Source organism: Chionomys nivalis, chromosome 13 (assembly GCF_950005125.1).
Source record: "Chionomys nivalis chromosome 13, mChiNiv1.1, whole genome shotgun sequence".
NCBI lineage: Eukaryota > Metazoa > Chordata > Mammalia > Rodentia > Cricetidae > Chionomys > Chionomys nivalis.
In genome coordinates, this window is record NC_080098.1 from 10,043,028 (window position 1) to 10,060,377 (window position 17,350).

Below are 17,350 nucleotides of genomic sequence, written 5' to 3' on the forward strand. Positions count from 1 at the left end.
ACAACTATTTCAAGTTTTCTCATGTACCAAGAGTACACATTCTCATGTTTCATTTTGGAACATCTTTTAACTCTGGTTTTATTCTAGTTTATTGAGATTTTTCTTGTATTATTTAGTCTGAAGACCACAAAATAGATCCACGTTCTTCAACTTACTGTATGCAACAAGTACTGGAAAAAGCACAGTCAAATTCACAAGTCAAATCATTCACCATATGGGCCTAAAGCTGTTAGTCTTTAAGATTGAAAAAGGAAAAAATATTTCTCTTGATATTTTAATATCTTCACCATGTTGGATATTTTTATGCTTTCAATCTATTTTTTCTTATTGTCAATAAGTTGGGTCTGCATATATGTTTATATATGTACTCTATGTGTTTTGTTTCACACATTATTTATAGTTATTTAGCGTGCATGTTATGTATGACTACATCTCTATAAAATTTTGTATAGCGAAGCTTAGACACATGGGTGAAAACTCTAGTAGTCAAATATCAATAATGTTTAGTTTAGCTATCTCATTTCTCAGAAAATCTGTTGCCTAGGATGAGAGTCTTGGCGGATGTTTTATATAGATCTAGCCAAGGTTCAATTTCCAGTGTTCATGCAACCAAACAGTTAACAGCTAGTTCCTACAGCCTGATTTTTTTTTTTTACTTTTTAAGACATACAAAAATATCTTTTATAAGTCTAAAAACATGGATCATGGCTTGAGATTTAGCCTTCTTTTTTCATGTGTGGGGAAACCAGTACTTACAAAACCAGAGAGGTAGGATTCCTTTGGCTTAGTTATAATCTGAGGATTATCTAAAACTGGTAGACTGCATATAAAAGATCTGTTAAGGCTGAACATGTAATTTTTTCAGGTTCTCTCTTTCTTTTCGCATGTATTTTGAACACTGATTAGAAATCAAATATTTTAATTTGGGAAGTATTTATTGAATTCATGGAAAAGCACGCTGCTGGGAAATGGGGATACAGCAATGAATGAAACAAACTCTGGAGTCTGTAATTTAGGCAAGATTCAGAGCAGCATGCAGAGAAATGGCAAGCGAGTACAGTCAGAGACATAAATGACTTCTTGAAGCAAGCCTAGAAGGGAAAGAGGCAGAAACATGGATGCTAGTACTTGAACAGAGCAAGCAAGCAAGCAAGCAAGCAAGCAAGCAAGCAAGCAAGCAAGCAAGCAAGCAAGCAAGCAAGCAAGCAAACACTTCTAGTTCCCTGAGATTGCCCCTGTGTATTACTAGCCAGGTAAGATTTTTAAATACTGTAATTTTATTCTAATTATTTTCATTGTCTGATAAAAATCACACTCATCTTGAAACAAAGATATTGAGACAGAAAAGGGAGAACCTGAAGTGGGTCAAGGGAAAAGCACAAATATCATGGAAGAATTAAATCCCAATAATATCCTGGGGAAAATGTATGATTTTTCTCTTTTATCCATAAAACAACAACAACAACAAAACACATTTATCTTTTCTGTTGCTGATGGAATTGAAATAGTAGTATGTTCTACACAGACTGTCACAGATGTTTTATCTGTGCCTTGTTTATTCTTCTCTCTAGAGTGTGACTGTTGAGTAGCACAGGCTTATCCTATATTTATCTTCCATTTTCCATTTTCATTTGATCAGACAGTTTTATTTCTGGAAATTTGTGACTTTCATACCACATAAGAAGAGAGAAAAGTTAGAAACCCACCTAGACATTCCATTATCTACCTTTGACCCAGTTAATGCTGAATTTGAGCACACAGTGTTTTTGAACTTGGTCTTGTATATTTCTATAAACAAATGTTTAAGAAAAAACAGCCAAAATTGAAGCAATGATATTTCTGTTTTTGTAAATATTTTGGAGGGAAGAATGCCATATACTACATAACATCTTGACCAGCTTGTACTCTTTATGTGTGATGAAATACATTTCTGATAGAAATATTTTACTGAAGAATTTTTAACAGGCTCTAAATTTAGAACAAAAAAAAACAGGACCAGAACTATGAATGTACATATAAAAAATAACACAGATATCTTCTGAGCAATTTCACCTGTGACTATAATGAGATCATTTCCTTTATCATAAGAGAATGTGCTATAGGATTGATTTTCATTTCTGGCTAATTTTTGTGTTCTCTCTTGATAGGTGTGTTCAGAGAGCTGTAGTCACAGACTCCCAGGACTCTATTCATAGTGGGCATCCCATATGGAATGCTCACAGTGTGAGCAGATGGGAAGAGGCCATAGCTGATTCTCATCTAAGGGAAGAAGCTTGGCGCTAAGCTGCGGGTGCTGCTCCCTGGTCTGCCCTCTTGACACTTGCATCTTTTTTCTGGAGTTGCTTCGTATTTCTAGTTTGAAACAGACTGCTCTGACATGAGCTCAGAGCTGCTGCGTCCATTTCCAATCTAGTATTTCAGGACTCCCACAGCATGGACAGCAGACCCAACAGCTTCCCTTAGGGAGAGAATGCAAAGCATCTGATGCTAGCCCAAACGGCAACAAATATGATACTTGTCATAACTGTTTAACTGTTTGCATTCTTTCTTTACATAAGGATAACAAAACGGCCACTTGAAGATGTCATTTTGATGTAGTAGCAGGCTTCCTGTTTCCAACCCGGGCCCTCATCTTACCATGACTCACGCTACTTCTTGAAATGGTCCAGGTCCCTTTTGTTTCTCTTTGTTCACTGAAGTACATTCCTTGGATGTTCTTAATGATTCCTTTATCCCAGGGCTTGACCGTATCCTGCTAAAAGTTTCCGTTACCATCCAGAACAATGGGATAAAGCAGTATTGAATTGAAACATGTCTTGCAGGTCCATGCCCAGTTACCTGCTCAGCTTTATATTATCCCTTTCATTCCTGATGTTTTTCTGGGATTTATAATTGAATTCTCTGGTTGATCTTTCCCTGACTCCTTAACTTAGTGATGCCCATTGGTGTCATCTGTGCATTACTACTGGATATCATTAGAAACCTTGCTTAGCATCATACCATCACAGCTTAGCAGACTGGCAGACTGACTGGTGTGTGTGTTGAATAAACAAAAAGTCTAACTGAATAATAGAAACTTTTACAATTCACAACCTTTAGCCTCATGAGTTTTACTTGTACCAAATAGTCACCTTTTTATCTGTAGTTACACTTGGCTAATTACTTATTGCCAAAGATAGGCAGTAAGAAAATCTCTCTTACACACACACACACACACACACACACACACACATACACACCACATACATGCATTGAACCAAAGGCACAGATTTGCATGTAATTCCTTTGAATGAGTTGAATAAATATAATCAACTTTTGATAGATGAACACACTAATCATTATCATATAAATGTTTTATTGCAGAGAAGTTATAATTATTTACATGCTGTAACACATCACAACATAAATTTACCAAATATATCATGGTGGGATGCTGTAGATTCAGATAATAGTTTTAGAAGAACCACAGGTTAAGTGAAGAGACTTACAGCTTTGTTGACTCTACAACTCTCGGCTGCTAAATGCTAGAAGTCAAAGGCAGTGTGTTGTCAGTCCTACCTATCACCACTTGCATGCAGAAACCTAGGAAGCAAATACAAGACAACTGTCGGGTTTCAATCCGTATTGCCACCGAAGCTTACAAGGGGTGGGGTAATAATGTATGTTGTAAAGCATTTAATTCTTGCATAAAATATACACTTCTATTAAGACTGATATAAATCTACTTATTTATAAACCCTGGCTTAAAACAATGACAGGATGCAGCCTGTACATGCATTGAAAAGGACAACCTAGCAAATGTTTGTGCGACCTTCACATTGTATGCACTTTCTATTGTTCTCAGCCGGGGGTGGGGGTGGGGAGGAGCTTCCACAATGAGATAGTTCAATATCTTTTGGTGATAAGTAATGACAAAAGGCTAGGGAAGACCCTAGGCATCAGCCCTGATTTGTGATAGTGGAGAGTAATCTGGGGTGGGGGCAGACTGTCACTAAGGTATAAGTTGGCAAATCTGTAAGCCACATGTCAAGCAGGTTCATCCTGAAGTGCAAAAATCAGTGACAGTTGACTGTGTAATTCTCAGTGTGAATCAAGTGCTAACGGATCTCAGACACAAGGGAAACAAGTTCGTGAGTCTAGAAACTGTAAACCAAGCTCACAGATCCTCCTCGAGATGCTCTAAAGTCATCTAGCAGATAGGTTTTGATCGGAAAAGGAGGGGATGATAGAAATTAATGAAGGCAGCCGTTAAAAATAAAATTTCTATAGCTTTCCAAACCCACCCTACCAACCTGAGTAATGCATGAAGCAAGAAAAGGGTGAGGGCAATTTATACATGGTTCTGCCTTGCTTACTCCTGAATAAAAAAAATTAACACTGAGAAAAGTTTGATGATAGACAATAAATAATTGTTTATATGTTCCACTGAGAATAAAAACAGCCTTGTATCTACCTTCTGATTCCTTCTCCCCATCTTTTCCTAGCAAATTCTCCTTGTTGCTCATCAAATAAAAGAATGGTTCCTTTGGCTGGAAATGTCTTGGCCAAATAAGCAGTTAGTTCAGTGTTTATGAAGGGAGAAATGCAAGCCTGGGATGCAGTTGTAAGTGATTCATCTTTACATAAAATGTGATGGAACTTTGGAATCTCATTTCAAGATAGCATCCTTAGAGCCAAGTCAGCAACTCAGGATGCTCAAGCTATGAGGTGAGTATGGAATGCAGGAAGTTCTAGAAGATATGCTTCGGGGGTTCCAAACAAATCTTATGTTTGCATTTTGAGCTAGGTGGCTTGCAATGGTAGTTTACAGGACTTCTAAGCTCTGGTGCTGGAGAGAATTAAGAGCCCATAACACCTTATGGGCTCTGAGTAAGTCAGGTTATAAAATCTCTTTGGGATTTGAGCCCAGCAAGGTCTACACCTAGGTGAAGCAATGAATAAAAGTTTATGAGAATAAACAGTTTAAGGTAATTTAAAATATCATATATTCAGTATGCATAATAAAAATATATCCATATAATGATCTTGATGCGATCGTTAAGTTTTCTCTTTATAAAAATAATCCCTTGAAAGTGCTATTAGGAGCTACCTTTCTGTATTTGTTGCGAAAGGCAATTTCCTGGCCCTGCAGTATGCTCTCTTTCTCACAGCGTTCCTAGTTTCCCTCTTTCATTGGTAATAATGCACAGCATAGTTTCCTCACTCGGCTTCTGCCTTAGGAAAGGCTAATACCAAATACTGAAAGAGTTCAAGAGGACAATGTGTTGGGGTGGGCTAGCTCTGACTTGGAACAAACAATGGATAAGTTGCCCTTAACTTACTGAGACATGTGACGAAGCGGGACCACTTGATCTCCAGGACTAATAAAGCTTCAGAGTCCCTACCAGAAGTGCAAACAAGAAACTCAACTTATATTTTAAAATTAAGACATTACAACAAACTATGATGGGAAATAATAGACTCAAATCCAACTTCACGCTATAGAAACCACGGTTCAAACTAAAAGTTTGCATCATAACAGTTATGGCTTCCTAAGCCAGAGAAAGCTTACTGTACTCCAAGAATCAACTACGGTTGATAGATAGCAGGTATTCAGTAGTTTGCAATGACAATTGAGTAGCTGTGGATTGCATAAATGTGTTGTGTCACATAATATCAAGGTTATTTGCAAAAATTACACAATCTGGAATGCTTGAATATGAGACACAACAATGTACTGAAACATACATTTTAAGAAAATGAGAGCAATCATTTATATAAAAGGTATTGGGGTGCATTAAGTTAGCAGTGCTACCAAGGTTAAATAGGTAAAGTAGGTGTTTTGATTGGCTACTTAGAATTCCAGTCACACAGATCTAAGCTTCCCCTATCTTAAAATCCATGCCTCCTGGTTAAACTTGCTTAGGATCCCACGGGTAAAGACTGACTGGGCAATGTCCATGAGACAGGTTGAAATCCAAGCTCTCCCCGCTGTTGCTCTGGGAATGACTTTTCGTGACTGAGCCAGACTTTCTCCTTGTGACACACAGCTACTTCCAGCCTTCTCCAGCCCACGCCTTTACCTCACCACACAGTGTGCCGTATTTCCCCAAGCTGACAAGAATTTCTTGGTAGTTTTTGATTTTCAGGTCTGTTTTCTACCACACTGGGGCTGACCCTTTTTCTTCCCAGGGTGCAGCACTCTGAAAGTGCCCCCAAAACCTCCTATTTCCGAGGCCCTGCTGTCTTATTTGCACTTAAAGGGGAGGAGGCGGGTAAAGCTACACTTCTTTCAGCGTTTGGTTGATCTAGGGTCTCAAATTCCCAAGGACACACTTCTGCTCGGGACGTTAAAAGTGGCTGGGAGTGATTCCTTGAGTTACAGGAGCCAGGAATGATGCCCCCAGAGGCAGATGTCTGTTTCTCCTGGTCTCCCGTTTGATTGAGCTTTTCTTTTTCTACTTTCGATGCCACGGCTTTGGGGGGCAGTTCTTCACATTGCCCAGCACACACACTGGCTGTGTAGAGCTGACCTCCATTCTCCTCCCTGGATCTCCCGGGTAGAACTGGAGTCTTAGAAATCAGTCGATTCTCGTCTTCCAAAAGGGACGAGCCTTGGCTCTCCCAGGGGCACACCTCTGTCTTGTCTAAGCTCTTGTGATTAAGTTGGTGAAGACTGTCAGCTGCCTTAGGCTTGAGGTGGGCCTTCTCCTTCAATGAAGAAACTGGGTTTTGTTCCAGTTCAGAAGCTGCAATTGATACGTGTTTTTGAGCTTTTGGTTCTGAAGGCACAGGACCAGGGGTCATATCATAAACCTCCCAAGGGCACACTTCTCCAATGTCAAAATTGTCCTTTATCTGGTTGGTACTGGGGCTCAGGTCAGAATTGGCAGTTGGGAGGTTGACCCTCTGTGGTTTCATAATCCCGGATTTCGGAGGCTTTCTTTGCTCCTCCAAATGGTTGGAGTTTGGGAGACTGGAATCTTTCGTGTCTGTGTTATCTGGATTTGAGTACTTCCTGTTTGACTCTCTATCTTTTGGCAAAGGTTTCTGGGACTTAGATCGGTCTTCCATAGCTAAAGTCTGGTTTTTTCCAGCCAGCCCGAGCGTCTTCTCCTTGGCACTTGCAATGACACTGAGCGACTTCTGTAACATGGACGTGCGCGGGTGCCCAGGCTTCTTCTCGGAGCTGAGGTTGTGAGCACTAGCTGACTTGCACACCAAAGGCACGGACTCTGTGGACTCCGTCTCACTGTCTTCTTTGAGCTTTTGTGTCAGTTTTTTACTTGACAGGGACTCCAAGGTCGAATTTTCCGTGGCTTCCTCCTCCTGGCTCCCCGTGGGTAGGCTGCTGGATTCTTCTGTCTGTTCTCTCACATGGTCATACGTGCTATGGGATTTCTTGAGGGAAAAGACTCGATTTTTCAGGGACTCCTCCTTGGGTCTCCCTGTGTTCCCTGAGGACTCAGCGGGGTTCTTCCGGACAAGACCTGTTCCCTTGGCCGCACTATGATCCGTACCCTCCTTGTCCTCCTTGGAGCACTGTCTGCTGACAGTCTCTGGGATCTCGGTGATACGCCTCATGATGGACCGGCCTAAGCCCTTCTTGGAGCACCGCTTTTTCTGTAGGTGGGGGTTGTTTGTGATCATTTTCTTGCGCTTGTATACTTCTAACTGGGCATAGAGTTTTTTCAGCTCATCCTGCCGGGACAAGAAGACATTCAAAGAGGCAGGGATTTAGCTTTTATGACAAAAAACACCTGACTGGTGCTAATGAAAACGAGATTGAGCTTTCTCGGACAATTGTAATGATTGCACCCATCAATTTCTCCTTGTTCTTAACTTTCTAATAATTTTGGGTTTTTTCCCTTAAACTTTGAATTTTAATACACAAATTTATAGGTTTTACTTTGCTTCATGGAGCAAAGACTTGGAATTTTTAACTTGTGTGATCAAGACTGAGCCCGGCTATAAGAAAACCCAATGTCCCGAGAGCTGCTGCACATCAACCCTGTGAGGTGTTGGGAGCAGCGTTGCCACTGATACAGTCGTGACTGGTGTGAGCTGGACCTGGCAACGGCAGTGCAAAGCATCTGCGTTCAGAGGCTGATCCATTTTCACACACTGTATTAAACAAGCCTGTCTCTCTGCTCACAGGTGTTTGTTACCTTGCTAAAATCATGACATGTCAACAAGCCAGTCAAGACAGGAAATGTGACCATGGCAGGTGGGAGAGCTGAGGCAGGTTTTTTGTTTGTTTGTTTGTTTGTTTGATTTTGGTTTTGGTTTTTTGAGACAGGGTTTCTCTGTGGCTTTGGAGCCTGTCCAGGATCTAGCTCTTGTAGACCAGGCTGGCCTCAAACTCCTAGAGATCCTCCTGCCTCTGCCTCCCAAGTGCTGGGATTAAAGGCGTGTGCCACCACCAACTGGCTGCTGAGGCAGTTTTGTGAAGCACAATTATACCATGATTCTACACTGCAGTCTTACTTCCCAGATGCCTTCAGGCTCACAAACATACAATCTCCTTTTCTTCAAAGCAGACAGAAACCTGAGCCCACATATGCACCCCAATCCACACACACTTGTCTGTATGATTGGCATAAATTGAACTGATCTGACATAGAAAAAAAAAGGTCCCTCTGGCCTCACCCGTATGTCTTCTGGATCTAGGCTGTGTTCGCTCCAGGCTGAATTGATACTGCTGTTCAGGTAGGATCCAGAACGACCCATGTCCAACTCATCTTCATATGCTTCTGTAGCAATGTCATCACGGGGATTATTGCTTGAATGTGAAAACTGCAATAGATATTCAGTGTTAACTGTAGCCATCAACCCATTGTTAGACAGCACATCATCTTCTAAGGTTCTGATGCTAACTTGATTTCTTCATCTAGATGGATTCGCCCACTCAACACTTAGCAATGGTTTGTGGCTATGATTGTGGTTTGCTTTCCCTGGGATGCGCTAGAGCTGACTGTAAGGCAACATCACTCCATTCACTCTTCCACCTCAACATTACCCTTGTTTCTTCCTTAGGATTCCAGGGTTAGGTTTTACTCATTTTCCATAATATATTTGCTCTTTGAAAAAAAATAGGTAGAAGAATTATAAGAAAGCCTCCATAGGATAAGAAATATAATGTACTTATGTATAGATGAAAACTGTCTGGATATAGTATTATATAATACAATAATTTATGCTTCAGTGAGAATCTATTCATCTATACAGATAATTACCCTAGAGACAGGGATGTGACTTTTCAGCTATGCATGTGGTTTTACTAAAACCCGGTGGACAGGATATGTGATCTCAGTCACACACTGGCCATCAGTGAACTCTTGACTAAGACATGGGACTCCTTAATGGCATCTCACTCAGATGGTAGTTAAATTAAAGTGGAAGATTTAACTGACACTAGAGATTTTGCCGCAAGCACATCATTTTTAATCAAGATCCCTCTTTCTCACATTTTGATTTTGCTCATGTGCTGTTGTTTGGTTTGGTGTGCTTGTCTGTGTTTTCCTTAGGTATCGAAGTCAGGAAGAGTGAGTTGGGTGAGTAACAGAAGGCACGAAAGGAAGAATAATCTAGTTACACCTTAAACGATATGGAGACAATGTTTTATGAAAATTGAGATAACAGTTTAGAAAACATATTCTCTCAGCCCAGATTAACAATAGTTCAAACACTTCTTTAAAAATTGGTAGATCTGCAGAGAGATGGATCCACCAGACTTGGTCAACTGTTAGCAACAGTGAAAACATTGATGCAAAGGAAAGCAAAATGGAGCTTGGGTTTGTGCACAATGAACTGTGTGTTCAGTATTAATTGGGACTTTAATCTTGTGTAATTTTCAGAGTGTATTTATACTTAAAATTTATTTTTTTTAAATATTTATTTATTATGTGTACAACATTCCTTCCATGTATGCTTGCAGGCCGGAAGAGGGCACCAGATCTCATTACAGATGGCTGTGAGCCACCATGTGGTTGCTGGGAATTGAACTCAGGACCTCAGGAAGAGCAGTCAGTGCTCTTAACCTCTGAGCCATCTCTCCAGCCCTATACTTAAAATTTAATAGATCATTTCTTTCATGTTGCAAAGGTTTTTAAAGGCAGTTGTTATTAAACGACTAGCTTAGTCAGCTGTGCTGCTTTTTTTTTTTTAAATGTCAACTTACAACAATTTAGAATCACTCAGGAAAGGAGTCTCAGTTGAGTATTTGTCTTTATCAGGTTGGTTCATCGTGTCTGTGTGAGTCTGTCTTGGTTGTTAATTGATGTAGGAAGGCTTCTACTACTGTGGGTGTCACCATCCCCTAGGCATTGGGGCCTGAACTACTTAAGATGGAACAATGTTAGATGAAGCAATCAAGCAGATCAGTGCTGGCACCCATTTTTCTCTGCTCGTGACTGTGGATGTTATGTGAATACCCACTAAAGTTCTTGCTCAACTCCCCCTTGGTTGCAGTGGACTATGGCTTGGAGCTGTAAACCAAATAAATCCCTTCTTTACTCAACATGTTTTATCACAGCGACAGGGTTAAAACTAGAACACCAGTTATCCATGTGCACACAATAACACAGGAAGCAGAAATCTTCTACTTAACAACAATCTGTGTTTTGTACTTAACACTTATTGAAAAACCATGGTGACTAAATCCTGCTTTTCCTCTTTTCCTGTGAGATCCCCAGGCACCATAGACTTCCAGATGTGAGAGCTAAATATGGTAGAGTCCCAAGTCTATATAGCACTGGAGGGTACTTACATGAACAGAATCGTTTTCAACCAAAATTGTTGACACAGTATAAGTTTAAGAAAGATTTCTCATGGTTGCACAACAAGTGCTTTACCGGCTGATGGCTTCCTTAGCCTGCATTAAATGCATTTTATTAACAAATAGCTTCCATTATAAAGATATACCATGTTTTACTTATATATTTATCAGCTGACAAACATCTAGGTTTTTATGAATAATAGTGCTGTGAGCATTCATGAATAAGGATTTTGCATGAACATTAGATTTAAATTCTCTTTGCAGTTCAGTAATAATTTAAGAAGGAACAGTCAGAGTTTCTATTAACCTAATAAATATGTAATTTGTATTACAAATTTTTAAAGAGCTTAGATAAACTACAGTAGCAAAGTAACCTCTGGAAACATTGTGATCAGTTAGCATTATTCAGGGAGGCAGAAAAACTGATATTTTACTGTTTGTAATTGTTTAGTCTTTTCAATCAGATTGAACCTATCGGTTATATGTGATAAGTGAGATGAAACCAGGTGTGAAAGACAAGAGATCACAACTCTGGGTTTAGCTGCTGTGATACAATGTTTCTCTGTAAACATCAGAATAGTTGTGATAATAATTACAATGTTCTAACTTGTATAATCTACTTTTACCCCAAACTCCAAGTTTTATCCTGTTTTACTTCTGAGGAAACAGAAACACATATCAGAATCTTGGCTGATGTTACAATACACAGCCAGGTAAAGGTAAGAACCATCCAGAATCTACATCGGCTGAGTTCACTTCCCCTTTAATCCTAGGCAAATCACAACCAGAATATTCCACTATAGAGGTTCCTCTATACATAATATCACACTCACTAATTTTATTATGCAAAAATTCTCTGAAATTTTGACACAAGATTCCTCTGAAGGCAGATACAGAGAAGTTGTTTAGCTCGGCAGTTCCTTAAAATCATTGGTGGTTAGGAGAGATTGCCCAGCCGTTAAGGGCTAGGCTCACAACCAAAAGTAAAACAACCTTGCTAATATTGCCAGCTTCAGGAAGAGTTACTTTGAATAAGTCATAATGACTAAGAGTGAAGTAGAAATAAAAATATTTGGGAAGGGACTGAAAGAGATAGTGGAGTCTGGTATAAATTAAGGTCCTTACATTTTATTTAAGATGTTTAATAATTTCCCAAAGAAACAGACACTTTCCTGGGGAGAAATGTTAGAGGCAACTTTTGGAGCATCAAACAAATCCCCACACTCCCTTTGTCCATAGTTATGGATACTTTTAAGAGAAGTAAAAACTCCATGTGCCTCAGACAACTAACTGCCCTGCAAGAACAAACGCAATACTGGATGAATACCTTTGGGATCAAAAGCAGCCCAATGGTGACTGTCACCGTCAAGTGAGTGTGTGCAAAATAGAGCATCAGCATCCAGTCAGACTGAAGTCTTGAGGCCAGCACGAATCTGAAAGGAGAGGTCTCCATGTTAGCTGTTAAGGTAGAGATTTCGGCTTCAAAATCCAGCATGTTTGCAGACATTTCCACTCGATGTACTTAGAGACACAAAATGGTTGCTTCTATGCATATATTTTCATCACAAAAAAATAAAGGTGTAAATGACTTTTAGGTTGGCAGGACTGTAAAGTTATTATTTAAGGTTGTACCTACATATAGACCATGTTAATACTTTTATGTTGACATTTATTGATATAATATACATATATACATCAATTCTACAAAGTCAAGAATGCACATAGGTTCAAAATGGAAGCTATAGACAGTAGCTTGGGTAAATTTAGTTGCATGTCATGTTTGAGTATTTTCTTGTAACATTTGTTTTAAAAAATATCAATTGAAACAAAGGAGGGAAAGAATAGTTACTTACTTACTTATTTGTCTTCGTGAATAGTCTCAAACCTTACAACAGTGAGCTAGTGGCGCAGTTGATAAGTAGCTATGCTAACGATGTTTGAGACGCACTTTGTTTGTTTTCGTTCTCACTTTGTGGTTTTGTACGGACACTTTTCACCTCTGAGCAGCATACCCAGCAAGAGGAACCTTTTAGAACAAAGCTTTGGTTTTTCCAAAAATTGTCAAGTTGTCTTATAATTTACAGTATTTAGAATAATCTCCAATCAAAGTTTTCATAAAGATCTTCTTCAAGCTGGCGAAGAGGATTTACTACTGGTCTGCTCTGGAATTTCTGTCAATCCACAGGTGAATGCATAGCAGAGCGCCATTTAAAAGGACTCATCCCCATGCCCAAACTAGGGGCTGTATTTATAAAGGTTTTATTATAATTATAATCCTCCTTTAACTTCCCCATACACTGTATATTTTCCAGTGCTCAATATGCTATTTTACTGCTTTAGAAGTTGAAGAATTAGAATTTTGTTCCAACGTCATATAACATAAAATTTGAAAAGTTAACATACTAATAAATTTCATATTATTAAGGTTTACTTAATTGTTAATTATGTGTATGTGTGAGTCTGTTCGTGAGTATTGGCATATGTGTGCAGGAATGTGTGGAACCCAGAAGGAATCCACTGGATTCCCCCAGAGCTGGAATTACAGGGCAGCTGTAACTACTCAGTGTGGATGCTGGAAACAGAGCCCTGCTCCTCAGGAAGAACAGCAAGTGCTCTTAACTACTGAAACATCTCTCCTGAGGGTTCACATTATAATTAATTACAGAGCAAACATAGTAATGGCTGAACTTGACTAAGCTAAATTTAAAGTCTGCAAGGTACCACATTCGTTATAATTTTGCTAATGTGTAAAGCAAAAGTGTCACCAAGGGTATGTGTCCTCATCTCACTCCTCCATCCTTTAGAACACTGAGCTAAGACAGAAGCTTGGGGTCATCCAAAATGGAAAGCTATTTCCCCAAGATTCTGGAGATGTGAAAAAAGACTCACAGCATATGGGAATGTGCAGAACTTTGATGATAGCCCACATGTCACATGGCTATTCTAGACTGCCACCTTCTCTAGTTCCTTTGTGGGAAAGGTGGACTTCCCTAGGCTTTGAATATTTTTAACATGCACTTTATTCAAGGGCAATAAACTTTATGTCATGATCTGTTTCCTCGAGTCATGTGAAATGTTCTTAAACCGTTGTTATGGGACTGCCATACTGAGCAACAGATGACAGTCTCTGAAGCATGCATGACACACGCATTTACATTCACATACACACACATATATGCATCATATACATGCATATATATGGATATATATGAATTATGTGCCCTACAAAATGATACAACCCAGTTATTCAGTGGTCATTACAAATCCTGGCAGAGAAAGGTGCAGGAGTGAAAATGAATTTGTGTCTGCAAGCACCCTCTTGTAGGGAAAATTCTATCTCCTATGCTAACACAAGTATGTACTCACCATAGGAAGTTGCCTCCTATATCTAGGGAGAGTGGTTCCACACACTTTAAGTAAAAATTGTGACCTGCCGAAAATTACTTTGAAATAATGCTGACATTAATTACTTTCAATTTATTCAGCCTTAAATTGCTGCCTAGTTGCAATTCTGGCTGGAAATATCTTGAGAAAAATGGTTTTAAAGCAGTTGTTCTGAAGCTTCAATTTTAAAATGGTGTTTTAGCTTTGCAAAAAATAGACTGAAAATCCAGGAGCATAGCAATATTTGAGAATGTGTGTTTAAAAATAAATCAAACAAAAAAATCTTGCAGATTCCTAAACGGTTTCTTTGTGCTCTCTCTAAAAGTCAGTGAAGGATTAGAACAGGCTGGGAGAAAGGCCTTTGCTCATTTACCTCTTCAGAGTTAGTTCTTTGATTTTGGTTTGCTTTTGTGTAATCTCCCAATTACATAAGAATGAAAGTAAATATAAGTATGGTAAATTTTCATACACATGTACTATATACACATACATAAAATATCATATGTGAAGCCACAAGCAAGAACACGTGTGTCATACATGTCTCCCTATTTCTAGAACCTTAGTCAACAGTATTTTATTCAAGAAAAAAAGGACTAAAGTGAATCTTGTTGGTTTAAAATTATTGCTATTGCTTCTTTTTCTGGGTCTTTATAAGCTTCAGAATTATTGATTCCATGTGTAAGTAGGTTTGGAAAATATTTAATTTTAAAATAAAATTTTATTTCTATTACTTTCCTCCACCCATGCTCTAAATCAGTGTTCTGTAGACCTACTGTGTGAAACTAAAATTCCATTCATTTGTCCTTCCTGGCAATACAGATTCCCAAATTTTTAATGTTTCAAATGCACACACATACGTAAAAATATCCAAAGGAATGCACTACTGTTAACAGTGTTTATCTCTGGAGGATGAATGAGCTGTTTGCTTCTTACCTGTTTTATGATTTTTCAGTAATGACTATATGTTGCCTTATTACTAAAATATCTTTGAAATTTTATCAAAGAAACAATATAATTGTCTGTTGATGAAATGAGCTGGGTGAATTTCCATTTCCAAATCCATTAAAAATCATATTTAGTATGGGACCAACCAGAGAACATCTAAAGCACACAGGTACATTTATACAACTTCTTTGACCTTTTTAATTTGGGCAATTTGTTTTTCTGAATGCTGGCAGCTTATTGTAAGGCAATAAGCTTTTTCACTCCTTGGTACCATTGTGAGAATAACGGGGCTGGTAAATCACCCACAAGGGGCCTCCTTGGAGACTTTCAGCTATGTGGCTTCTGAACAGAACATTTGACTTTGTAGTTTGGTGTAGGATGTCCTTATGCTTATGTGTTTCTTTCATTGGTTGAATAAAGAAACTACCTTGGCCTCTTGATAGGGTAGGAACTTAGGTAGGCGGGGAAGACAGGACTGAATGCCAGGAAGAAGGGCAGAGTGGCAGACACCATGAAGCTCCTGCCTGAGACTGACCATGGTTAGAATCTTTCCTGGTAAGCCATGACCTCTTGGTGTTACACAGATTATTAGAAATGGGTTGAATCAAGATGTGAGAGTTAGCCAATAATAGGCTAGAGATAATGGACCAGGCAATAATTTAATCAATACAATTTCTGTGTGGTTATTTTGGGTGTAAGCTATCCGGGCGGAGGGACACAGCTTGTTACCTCCTTCTACAGTTTGGTGCCCAACGCGATGGACTAAATCCACTTAAAAACCTGAGAGCTTAATTTTAAACACAGAATAAACAGAGTTTAACACAGCTTTTTGCTGTTTGCTGGTAGTGTGCCGCAGAGAGATTTTCCTGAATCAGCAATAAAAAAAAAAAGCTGCACCATTTTAAAAATGAGGCTTCCTGAGCCCTGCCGCCAGTGCAAACTCCAGCTATGGAGCATTTGTGGGCCCAGGTGTTTGTGTGCCCACTCAGGGTCAGGAGGAAAGTATCTGAGATCATGCCCATGGCTCAGCTCTTCCTTCCAGAAGGCAGGATCAGGCTTGGGCAGGCAGCACGGCAGATTCCCGCCACCATACACAGAGTGTTTCCAGGCTGCACAGTGCTCTGCATGGCAGATTTGGCTGTAGCTCAGATAAAAAGAGTATATGTGCTGCACACTCATTCTCAGAGTTAAAGTGCTGAGTGCGGCTCCTACCTGGCAGCCACAGAGCTAGCAGAAATGGTATGTCCACCATTTTGAAATTGAAGAGAGGTGGAGCCAACATCCAGAGCAGCTGCAACCAAGCTGCTTAGCATTTTAAAAGCTCTTCAAGACAGTAGAGAATTAGAGACAATGCAATAAGAAAGATTCAGACATAAAAGACCTTTAAATGGGTCATGGTGTTGTATAAATGTACATAGGCTTGGGAAAGAAATGAAAAAGAGTATAAAGAGTCATAAAATAAAGTTAATGCCTAAAAAAGGGGTAAAGTCTTTAACAAGACAGAATAAAGTAATAGAGTAAAAAAAGCCGCATAAAAAATGGAAAATTCACAGAGAGTCTGGATTTTGTGTATCATTGTGTTTTCTTTGAATTTTTTTGACTATGAAGGAGCTAAATACAGAGAGACTTTTCATTGTATGGGCTGCTAAGCTAATCCAGCATGTATATTATAAATGTATCTTGACTTCAGAATTGGGTCTACAGATATGATGCTTTGGAAAAGAGGTTCTTCTTTTGTTTTCACAAAAGATGAGACCTTGCGGATTGATTCTAGACCAATATGGTATGATAGACCACCCCTTCTGAAAGATTGCTGTGAACACCCTCAAAACTTACTTTCCTCAACTGCCGACTGAGATGAACGTAGCATACAGGATACACCATAAAAGACCTGATTAATAGTGCCCCCATACATCACGACACAGTTTGGAGAGAAAAAACTATGCCCATATTCCCAAATATTGTTTATAAATATTCTTTTACATGTAAAGGGGGTATGATAAAGTTATAAATAATTTGCATTGGTATAAATCTTGATTTATTGATACAAGTTTAAGGTCAATTTTGTTATATGTATATCTATTTCTGATATTGATTAAGGTATTGTGATTGTGTAGTTCATTTTAAAATGTATTGTATAATTAGGAAATATAGGTTGTCAATAATAGTCAAGCTTGTAGTCCTGTTAGATTTTCTAGATATATAGAGATATATTTCAGTTAGATAGGCATTCTTCATATCTTTGAAAGACTACAGAATATGGCA

The 17,350-nt window shown here is 39.0% G+C and overlaps 1 protein-coding gene across 1 annotated transcript in view; it reads right to left on the reverse strand.

Moving 5' to 3' along the window:
• Nucleotides 1-3,355: 3,355 nt before the first annotated feature.
• Gpr158 (G protein-coupled receptor 158) overlaps nt 3,356-17,350 on the reverse strand; it is a 372,055-nt gene continuing 358,060 nt past the window's right edge. The window contains exons 9-11 of the mRNA XM_057787800.1: nt 12,084-12,189; nt 8,629-8,775; nt 3,356-7,680 (exon numbers count right to left, since the gene is read on the reverse strand). Coding sequence (XP_057643783.1) covers nt 6,205-7,680; nt 8,629-8,775; nt 12,084-12,189 — 1,729 coding nt within the window. The 3' untranslated portion in view covers nt 3,356-6,204. The remainder of the gene's footprint in view (nt 7,681-8,628; nt 8,776-12,083; nt 12,190-17,350) is intronic.